General features: G+C 42.2%; 1 protein-coding gene across 3 annotated transcripts; it reads right to left on the bottom strand.

Annotated features, from left to right (window-relative positions):
• Positions 1–1,811: 1,811 nt before the first annotated feature.
• LOC123136949 (CASP-like protein 5A2) lies at positions 1,812–5,483 on the bottom strand. Of its 3 annotated transcripts, none has more exons than XR_006467517.1 (4): positions 5,196–5,468; positions 4,634–4,907; positions 4,429–4,564; positions 1,812–4,340 (listed from the first exon to the last, which is right to left on the bottom strand). XR_006467517.1 is itself a non-coding variant. In XM_044556469.1 (4 exons), exons 2-4 carry the CDS (start codon positions 4,756–4,758, stop codon positions 4,113–4,115), a joined length of 489 nt encoding a protein of 162 aa, XP_044412404.1. In that variant the 5' UTR covers positions 4,759–4,910; positions 5,196–5,483; the 3' UTR covers positions 1,812–4,112. The 3 variants fall into 3 exon arrangements, 2 of the variants coding, with proteins under 2 accessions (XP_044412404.1, XP_044412405.1); XM_044556469.1 differs by having other exon boundaries at positions 4,634–4,910; positions 5,196–5,483; XM_044556470.1 differs by lacking the exon at positions 4,634–4,907.
• Between the last annotated feature and the right edge of the window lie 5,127 nt (positions 5,484–10,610).

The following is a 10,610-nucleotide window of genomic DNA, read 5'->3' as shown; positions in this document are numbered from 1 at the left end:
GCTTTGTTCATCTCCAATAGCCTTGCGACATCTTCAGCATTGGGAGTTCTCAAGTACTCCGGGCCAAACACTTGCACAATTCCGACTGCGAAGCGCTTGACACACATGATGGCTTGGCTCTCACCCATGGCCAAGTGGTCATCAACTATATCAGCTAGAATACCGTATGCCAACATACGCAAAGCGGCTGTCACCTTCTGAAAGGTGCTATGCCCGAGCTCTCCGGCGGCATTCCTCCTCTGCTGAAAAAACCGGTCATGGCTCGCTAGTTTCTCTGCAATGCGGCTGAACAACTCGATGCTCATCCTAAACCGGCGATGAAAGTACGACTCGGGGTACGTGGGATTCTCCACAAAATAGTGCCTCATCAATCTGTTGTGGGCATCAATCCTATCCCTCCAAAATTTTTGCCGACCCATAACCGAACCACCGTGCTTCGATTTTTTTATTGATGTGCATAGCTAGGATCATTGCAAGATCCTCCTCCTCTTCCATATCAAATTCTTCTTCAGAAGAGTCATATGACGAACTCATCTAATAAAATGTTCAAAACTAGGCTATAAACAACATGCACCAAATTTCATGTAAAAATGTGGAAGTTGGAAGCAATACATACCTTGCGGGCCTTTTGTCAAACACCTTGCGGGCGCCAACGCGACGGCGGGCGGCCGGGCGCTATTCGTCGGAGACTACCGCGCGCGACGGGCGGCGCTGACTAGAGAGAGAGGGAGGAAGCCGCGACCGCGCGGGAAGAGACCGGGGAACCGCCGGAACGGTCGCCGAAAAAATGGGGTGGAACAGGCGATGGCGCGGCTGGATGGGTAGGTGGAGTTTGCGAGCGAGCGCTCAAGAGTCCAGCGCGCGGGAGCGGGCGCAGCAAATAAGCGGCGCACGATGGCGTTTCTGCCCGCGCGCTGAATTACACTAGATGAATACCCCGCGCGTTGCTGCGGGGATTTTTTAGCACTATATACGCTTGGCTTTATAGAGTGAGAAATAGTGAAACCATGCAAGGAGTATATAAGATATATGTTTGTTTGAACTTGGATATAACTACATCATATTTCAAAAAAAGGGTAATGTAGTCCATAAGTGCATTGGTAATGTGTTGGCCAAATGATATACTGCAAAAGATTACCTTTTTCGTATCATTCAGACCTTAGTAGTCATTTCTTTAGTAACATCCAAATAAAAAAATCCAAAAAAAGTTTAAAAGGAGTTGATTGCCGCTTTAATGTGATCTTATGATTATGACAATCAATTAACTATGTTTACCTGATAATGTTTATTGTAGAAGAAACAGGCAAGATAAATCAAGTCATGAATTGCATAATGATTCAACACTACCAATCCATATATATATCCAACCCAATCCATAGTAACTTTCCAGAGAAACAAAGCATAAATCTATTGTTTCCAGTGTTGGGCAAAACATGTAGGTAAGCAACCTGATATGATACTTGATTCAGAAGAAAGTGACGGGCCTTTTTTCACCTTAGAATAAAATAAGCTCCCAAGTGACTAGAACTACCAAAAGTACATTTCTCTTGCATTTTATGGGAGTTGCATATACCAACTGGGTAGTATCCTTCGTAATTGATTTTCAGCCAAAAATAAGAGAACAAACATGATATGTTTCATCACAAAAATTAGTACAAAAACTGTAAAGAAAGTGTTTCTGCCAAGTGGCATATCTGAACTGAATGTGCCATCCTCGTAGTATTGCAAAAGAAAGAGAACACCTCATCTCCCTGAATATACATATACAAATAGTAATTTGGCAAGTAAACAAATACCAGTTAGATAGCTTATGAAGCAGAGTGATAATAATTGATAACTGAAATGAATTAATGTGTACTGTAGTTCATCCAAGGGAATACTACAGAATAAGCGATCAAAGACAAACCGAGATTCCAGTTGCACACGACTGATTTTCCCCTGCAAGCACTCCTGTACAGTCCAGTTCTAACACGACTGATTGAAGAGATACTCAGATACCCCTCCTTACTAATACAACCATATACCAATAAACATCATCAAGGCTGAGGCAGTACTGTTTCCGACTTTCTGTTGAAGACGAACTAAGGTCTAAATTAATCATTAATAATACAAAAAAAGAATAGAGAATGGAGAACTGTCATCAATTCACCACACATCGAGCCATCGCTTGTCGGCCATCTAATTTCCCGGAGACTGAGTTTAGAGATAGCACGCATTCACCACGACCCATGAGGAAAGACCCGACCCGGGAGGAGGAACTAATGGGGAAGAGAAATTACTCCCCACAATATCAAGTTGACTTGGTGGAACGAAACAATATCAAGTGGCCTTGCTTCTTTCCTTGATCTGGTGCAAGTAGTGGGGAAAAAGAGCACACGGAGGAGAGAGAAGCGCCCTGCCACACGAACTGTACGGGAGCCAATTGATGCGTCCCTCCTCGGTGTGTACTACCCAGCCAACTAATGTCAGATCCATCACCATTCTTCTTCCTTTGGATTGGATCTCCCTTTTTTGCGTCTGATTTTGGTGGAGTGTGCGGGCAAGTGTGCCAGGGAAGACAAAGTGCACTTGAGATCTATCTCTCTTCTAAGTGGATCGACAATGGAGAAGGCAGGCGAGGGGATTAAATGGAGAAGGAAGAGCCAGGGGAGCAAAGTGGAGAAGGAAGAGGCGTAATAATTTAGTGGGGATAGGAAAGAACAGCGTTAAAGACAGGGAGATGGCCGGTTCTATCAAGGGAGGCAGAGAGAGAGATAGTTATGTTCGCCGGTTAAGCAGTAACAGAAGTTGATGTGGCAGGGCTGCTGTGGTGGTCGGACCCATCTGTAAGCGAGTAATGAAATGTTGATGTGGCAGGCCTGCTGAGGTGGATAGGCTGCATGTCAAGAAAAATAGCATAGTGGGGATGAACTATTTAGGTATTATAGATATGCCGCGCGCGCGGTTTTTGCGCGTCCGCTGGAGCGCCGGGAACGGTAGCGCGCGCGCTAAAACCACTACTTTTTCCACGCGGTGCGTTTATAGCGCGCCTGTTGGAGATGCTCTTAGAGAGCCTGTAATCCTTGATTGTAAAACTCATGTTACCAGTTGATAAATAAAGCTCTTTTCGCCTTGAGAGAAAGGGACCTCGTGCGCACCACGTGGCTACGGCGCTCTGGGTTGGGGCCCGGGGGTCAATGTTAGCGCTGGTCGAGCTGCTGCCTGTGAAAAGGAGGGGTCTGGGAGAATTTTTATTTATTTATTTATGGATGCAAGATTTTTTTTTCATGGATTTTAAATTGGGATAATTTTATTAATGGAGGCAGGATCTTTTTCTCATGGATTTTAGATCGATGGCTACTTTTGGGGCAAACAGGTAACAATGGGTCTATTTCCTTTTTATATATGTATTGTGCTTCAAATCAACAAATCATGTATCTAAGTTATTTGGAGGTTCAAAATTCAACATAAAATATAGGAAATTCTCATAAGGGTTTCCTGGTTCAATGCAACACCATAATAATACATTCTGAAGTATTTCTAGCAATTTTTAGTATAGCTTCTCTTCTTCAAATTTCAAAATCAAGTTTTGTATTTAAAAGGAGTTAATTCAAAAATAAGTGAGTTTTACATCCGGAAGATTATGAAAAATGTATAAAACCTTAAATTGGAAGATTTGAAATGCACACAATTTAGAGTAATTGCATTATATACCTATCATTATGAAAGGTTGCGTCATGCATAGGTGTCATCGGTATTAGGAGTGGATGATCGAATGGGCACCGCATATCTGCATCCGGACTAATTCCACAAGTTTATCCTTCTTCATATGCTTTCTCTACTCCCACCTGAGGGAGACGAAGGCCAATGGCTCTGCTGGGCCTGGCGCATGTGTACCATGTGGCCTGGCCGAAGTGACAGGCAGAGCGGGCGGTGGCGGCAACAACAGGTTTTTTCTTTCCCGTTGCAACGCATGGGCATGTTTCCTAGTCATAATCATAGGGGGTAGTACGTCTACACGTACGTACACATGGTGACGTCGTAGCGATAGTAGCCAAACTAAACTATTTACTAAGTACTAGTATCAAATAAATCTCTCATGCTTACTTTCTTAGGTAGAAGTTGACCGCCCATCATGCATCAGCGGCGGCGGCGTCTTCATCCCAGATCCTTTGCAGACGGAGCATAACGCAGGCCACCGGGACAGTGAAAGCCCACGCCAGCAGGGTAAGTACGCCGGCGGCCTTGTACCGCTCGCACGTCCCGGGCTGCAGCAACGCGCAACGCCTCATGTTGTTCTCGACGAAGTCCTCCACAGCGAGGGAGCTCGACCCAGCAGCGAAAAGGAGGAGCATAATCACCTGCAATCCATGCATGCACACACACGTAGGTTGACAGATATGGTTGCGTGAGCCGGCGAGCATGAAAAAGGATGCTACTATACGGTACCCAGTCAGCGGCGACAAGCCCCATCATCTCACAGCGGAAGGCCGGCAGCGGTTTCTGGAAGAAGACCTGCGCCGCGTCGTAGATCAGTCGCGCCGCATTCAAGGCCAGCTCCGCCGCCAGGATAGCCTTGAGGAATCTGCATGACAAAGTGGTGTTGGTTGAACAGATAGCTAGAAGAAGCCAGAGAGGTGATATAGTAGCATACATGAATGTCGAGAACCAGAGGTTGCCTGCGAGCACAACGCAAGTCAAGGCTGCGGCCTGCAGAACGACCGCCATCATCCGGCAGCCGAAAACTGTGGTGGCCAGTGGTCGTGGTGCGAGTGCCATCGAAAACTGTGCACGGCTTAATATGTTGGCAGCGCTCAGGTTGGCAAGGGAGTCAGGACTCAGAGTGCCTAAGGCCTGTTCTGATCTCCACTTCTCTAAAACTTCCCGGATTCGGCTTCTGAACTTGGCTTCTCACATTCAGCAGCAACCTACTACACACATGGCAGAATTGATGCACACATAGCCACCAAAATTTTTGCACACATATACGTTGCTTTCACACATATAGCACATTCAGCAGTACGAATAAAAATTGCACATTCATCAGCAACCTAGTGCACACATACGTTGCTTTCACACATATAGCACTATACAGCTAACAAAACATTTACACATTCAGCAGCCATAGCACCCAATTTGCATCAACAGTACAACCTATAGGACCCAAAAATGCTAACTACCATGCAGAACATAGTGAAGAAGGCAATGGAGCTCACGTTGAGGTTTGGCGGAGGGGGCTCGGCCGCCGGGATGCTGCTCCTGCTCGGGAGGGCGTCTTGGCCGTCATTGGCGTGGGGGTGCGCTGCTCCTCCCTTACGGCGGTAACGGCGGCGGCGAGTACGGGAATCGTAGGGACAAGGCCTGGGAAGGCCGGATCTGTACGCGGAAGAGCAGTTCCGGCCGGCGACGCGGGGGGGAGGGCGGGCACGGCGGCGGTGAGGGCTTCGTGAGGAACAGAACGAGAGAGAGGGAGAGATATTGCGCTGTGGGATGGGTATACCTGTTCGAGCGAGGAAGAGAAGGCCGGAACGTTTTTCTTTGCGGTGGCATTCTCCTTTGCAGTGGCGGCGAACGCAGCGCCCGCTGCGTCGCTTGCCTGGTCAGGCCCAACAACGCTCGCTGGCCCCAGCCGCTCGCTCGATCGCTTGTCTCGTTTTTCTTTTTCTCTCCAAAATTTGCTAGAGTATGTACTGATTTTTTAGGGAAACCAACCGGTTTGCTATAGTACGTACTCTTGTTATGAGAAAAAAGTTCATCGATTTCGAAAAAAAAAATCATCGAATTAAAAAAGTTCATCGAATTCAAAAAGAATTAATTCAATTCAAAAAAAGTTCATCAAACTCAAAAATAGTTCACAATTCGAAAAAAAGTTCATCAAATTCAAAAAAGTTCATGGAATTTGGGAAAATTCATCGAATTCAAAAAAAGTTCATGGCATTTGGAAAAAGTTCATCGAATTCGAAAAAAGTTCATCAATTTGAAAAAAAAGCTCATCAAATTCAAAAAATGGTAATGGAATTTGGAAAAAGTTCATCGAATTTGAAAAAATTCTTCGAATATGGAAAATTTCCATTGAATTTGAAAAAGATCATCCATTTTTGTAGAAAAGAAAAGTGCTCGAATTTGAAAAATATAATTGGAAAACGGGAAAAAGGACGGGCAAAAGAAGAAAGGAAAAAAAGATGCAAACTTATCACAAAGAGCTAGGTGGCACGGTGGTTATTGTTGCCTCCCTTGATGCAGAAGGTCGATGGTTCAATTCTCTGTAGTAACACTTCGTGAAAATAGCTTCTCTCCGCAAAACCGTTCGGGCTGAATTCTCTCTGACGATTTTGGAAGCTTGATATATTCAGAACGGACCCTATTTTTTTAGAAATAACAGGCCCTTAGTACCCAAGAAATTTACTTCATGCTTCCTCGTGTGCTTTTGCTTCACGCAGTTTGAAATGCCCTTAGTAGGTCCGCTTTGTATACTTTTCTCGTAGGCTGCTCTTACTTCTTTTTGTTGTTATCTCTCTCCTTCCTTTCTTTGTCAGTGAAGAGGTTGCTTCTCCTGCAAGAGCAAGCTTTGGTCTGCAAGCATCACTCTCTTTATACACGTCGATGTGGATAGTTGGGGCAGCACTCTACTGTGGAGAATTGGCCAACCCTTATGTTCCTCTTATCCAGCTGGCTGGGCGCCCCTGTATTTCGTTTTATACAGAATGCCGCCATACAAGTCCATGTCGAAAAATCTACTCCCATATCACTTCCAGCATATCTCTAGGGGCAGTGGCGGAGGTAGACAGAAACCATTTGGTGGGGGGTGGGGGCGTAAATGGCAAATATTTGAGGGGCAAAAGGCTAATTTTTCCTTCATCTAAGCCCTTAAAACAAAATTTTCTTCAGACTTTTGACCAAAGCAGGGGGCCAGTGCCCCCCCCCCCCTTGCGGGCCCCAACATAGCTCCGCCGGTGTCTCTAGGGCTCGAAGCTAGTAGAAAAATCCCAGGATCATCATGTTACTTCCGTCCGATGAACGAATGTCTTAACCGCTCCAAATTCCCTATGAAGTCCAACATCCCTGACAAGTAATTTACTTGTAATTTTGCTGAATAAGCATATGCTTCAGGGACCAAAACATCTACCCTGAAAGGCTAGACAATATAGAAAATAATTCCATCTCTTGGAAAAAGAGTCTCCGCTAGTAAATGATTATACGGATGTGTTTAATAATATAGCCAGTTGTTGGCTATATGATGTTGACACATTATCTGCAACCAAGTTTATAGCCGACTAGATATATACTACTTTATTGATATATAACCCATCTCACTCTCACAAGGTTTCTAGGAGCACATGTTGCAGTTGGCTGTTAGCCCACTTTTTTTCTCTTTCTCCTCTTCTCTCTCCTTCAACTCAGCAAGAATATATTATTTAAATCTTACAGCTCGTCTACATCACCTTATTATGCATGCTCTGCTGTAACTCAGTAGCTCAAATAGAAATAAGAGTCGTATATTTACTTGCATCTCATGGTATTAGGAAAAAACACAACATGCCTGCGAAAAAAAGAAACAACACAATAGCTTATCACACTACAATTACATCTGTTTAAATACTAGAACATGCACGTTGCTATGGGGACTGGATATAGACTGAGTATTTCATACAAGTGCTAGGGGGGAAAGTTTGTAAGGGTATCTTCAACACTTACCCGTAAATTTGCTCCGGCATCCGTCCGCGGACAGAGGGGCATTCCACAGACACGGATGTCGGAGCCAGCCATCCAACGATGCCTGCATGCATTTTGTCGGTACCATGACCATTGGGTTCACGAAACCAACTACGCACGAGGCCATGGTCTTCTCCTCTTGTGGAGAATAATTGGAGAAACGCTCCAGCAACAGTGTATTTACATGGATGAAAATGACATCCAAGCATCATCACGTGTAATTTTGTATTTACACATTGCTCTGTCAACTACGTATATATTTGGTGGCTACGAGCAGGCTGAAAATATGTGCCTTCAGTTTGGGGGATTAGCTTGTAGGTGTCTTCATCCTTCATTACCGCGGACAAGAAAAACTAATTGGTCGTATGCAAGATGGGAACTTTTCATGTCAATACACAACCAAGTAACATCAAATAATCATGTGTCAATAAACAACCAAGTAAATCGTTTGCCTCCTTTTTAAAAGAAATAAATCAGTTGTTTCGTGCCCTGCACTGATGAAATTCATATACCTCCAACACACTGAAGAATAGTGCAGCAATTTCAGAAAACAAGTTTTGAAGATTATGTGAAAGTCATGCTAACATCCTGGAGCGTGTGGAAACAACAAAATGTTACTCTTCTCGAATCCTCATCTTCAACAGCTCACAAAACATGATATGTGCACTTCTAACATGGAGTAGCAGCGATATGGGAGTAGTAGTTTTTCCTGTTCTCAGCAACCTCCTATATAGTTATATATACTTGGTTTGTGTGATAGTCTAGTATCAAGTGTATGTATTTTGAAACAGGCTTTTGCACAACTTTATAAATAATACAGAGTGATGAGAAAATACATTTTCCATATTTGTGATTTGTTTCAAATTCATGAACATTTTATATGTTTTAATGTAAAAAAAATAGTCTATCTGGATCTAGTTTTTTCCACGAACCATGAGATACTTGTTGAGTGGCACGCGAAGGAGCGATGTTCTTTCTTTTGGGATGAAGAGCTAAAGGTCAAGCGGCCGAGTGAAGCAACGTTAATGAAATGTGTGGCCCATCCAACGTCCGTGTGAGCGTTAGTGCGCCAACCAGAGCGATCATTATTTGACGCGCGCAAGCGTCCAGCTGTTGTGCTTCACAGTGACTATTTCTCGCATTCAGCGAGACGTTCTGATGTTTCGTTGAAGCATTTTCATTTATCGGCCCGGCCCATAAACGCACAGCTGAAATAAAATAGAGAAGGGAAAAAGGGAGTTGCAGGGTTCGAACCCCGGTCAAAAGGAATATCACAAGCGCTGTTAGCGACTACGGCCACATCCAGTATGTGATAACTAGTCAGGGTGAGACGCACTTGAGGAGGATGGAGGCGGTTTTTCCACCGGTTTTCCTTTTTTTCTATTTCCTGTTTTTGTTTTTTACAGGGATTTCTTCGGGTTTTTCTTTCTGGTTTTACTAGTATTTATCTTTTATTTTTATTTTTTTCCTTCAGTTTTTTATTTCTTTCTCGGTTTTTCACTAGGATTTTTCTTTAATTCCTTTTTCTTTGTTTTATCTTTGGTTTTGTTTGTTTCTTTCTCGTTTTTCAACAGTTATCTTTGTTTACACTCAGGTCTCATTGTTTTTCTATATACATTTTTGTACATACTAATATATTTATCTAACACACGTTTAATATTTTTAAAATGCTTGATTAACATTTTTGAAATATCAAATTAATATATCTTAATCCATGGTCGACATTTTTTATTAATATTTAACATTTTTTGAAATGCTAACATATTTCAAATACACGTTTAACATTTTTCGAATGCATGAACAACATTATTCTATACATTTTAGTCAAAAACATTATTGTATACACATTTCACATTTTTCATATACAAGTTGAACATTTTCACTACACACATTTAACATTTCTCAAATAGAGTTACACATTTTTTTGAAAACATGGCCAACATTTTTTCAATACACATTTAACATTTTTCAAATAAAAGTTTAACATCTTTTGAATACATGATCAACATTTTTTCTATACATATTTAACATTTAAAAAGACGAGTTAACATTTTTTATACTCATTTCATATTTTTCAAATATAGGTTTAACCATTTTTTAATACATGGTCAACATTTTGTCTATAACACATTTAACATTTTAAAATGCAAGTTTAAAATTTGTTAATACATAGTCAACATTTTCTCTATACACATTTAACATTTTTTAATTGTTTCATTACATTTTGAAATGCTTTTTTAACATTTTTGCAAAAGTTTGATTATTTTTTTAAATATGTTATCAACTTTTTTCACACGGTGTATATTTTATGTTTACATGGTCAACATTTTTCTATACACATTTAACAGCTTTTACATACATGATTAACTTTTTCCAAAACATGGAAAGTACATTTTTTTGAATATATATGTTTAATATTTTTGGAAGTGTAAACAAAAGTAAAAAAGAAGAACTAGAGAAAACGAAACAAATACTGAAATAAAAACAGAAAAAACAAACCCTAGGATGTGCCCTCCAGCGCACCTTGGTCGGCCGTCTGGAGCGGGACTTCCTATATACCGCTCTTTGCGGCAAAGAGATGTAGTTTCGCCAGGCGGCCTCCGACTAGGCCCGCCCATGACTGGCAACGAACCTCTGTAGCTCCAAACAAGTTCGACCTCGCAGCGAATCGATCCAACGATCTTGTGTTGCCGACCACGAGCCGGAACGAGCTGAGCTAGGCAGTTTTCCTTATTACTCCCTTCGTTCCAAAATAAGTGTCTCAAATTTGTACTAGCTCTAATACAAAATTGTACTAAGCTTAAGACAGTTATTTTGGAACGGAGGGAGTATGAATCAGCGTCAACCTTTAAGAACCAATAGGCAGCGCAGATCTGAATTATTTTTGAATTTTGAAAGCATTTTTTTATAAAAACTGA

Source organism: Triticum aestivum, chromosome 6B, assembly GCF_018294505.1.
Source record: "Triticum aestivum cultivar Chinese Spring chromosome 6B, IWGSC CS RefSeq v2.1, whole genome shotgun sequence".
NCBI classification, from domain to species: Eukaryota; Viridiplantae; Streptophyta; class Magnoliopsida; order Poales; family Poaceae; genus Triticum; species Triticum aestivum.
This window is presented reverse-complemented; position numbering and strand designations above follow the sequence as displayed.

Bases quoted from the DNA above. Each gene is read 5' to 3' on its own strand.
- LOC123136949 (XM_044556469.1), bottom strand. From the start codon at position 4,758: ATGGCACTCGCACCACGACCACTGGCCACCACAGTTTTCGGCTGCCGG. The intron at 4,565-4,633 runs GTATGCTACTAT...TTTGTCATGCAG, and splicing joins CTCTGGTTCTCGACATTCAT to ATTCCTCAAGGCTATCCTGG. The intron at 4,341-4,428 runs GTACCGTATAGT...CATGGATTGCAG, and splicing joins GGCTTGTCGCCGCTGACTGG to GTGATTATGCTCCTCCTTTT.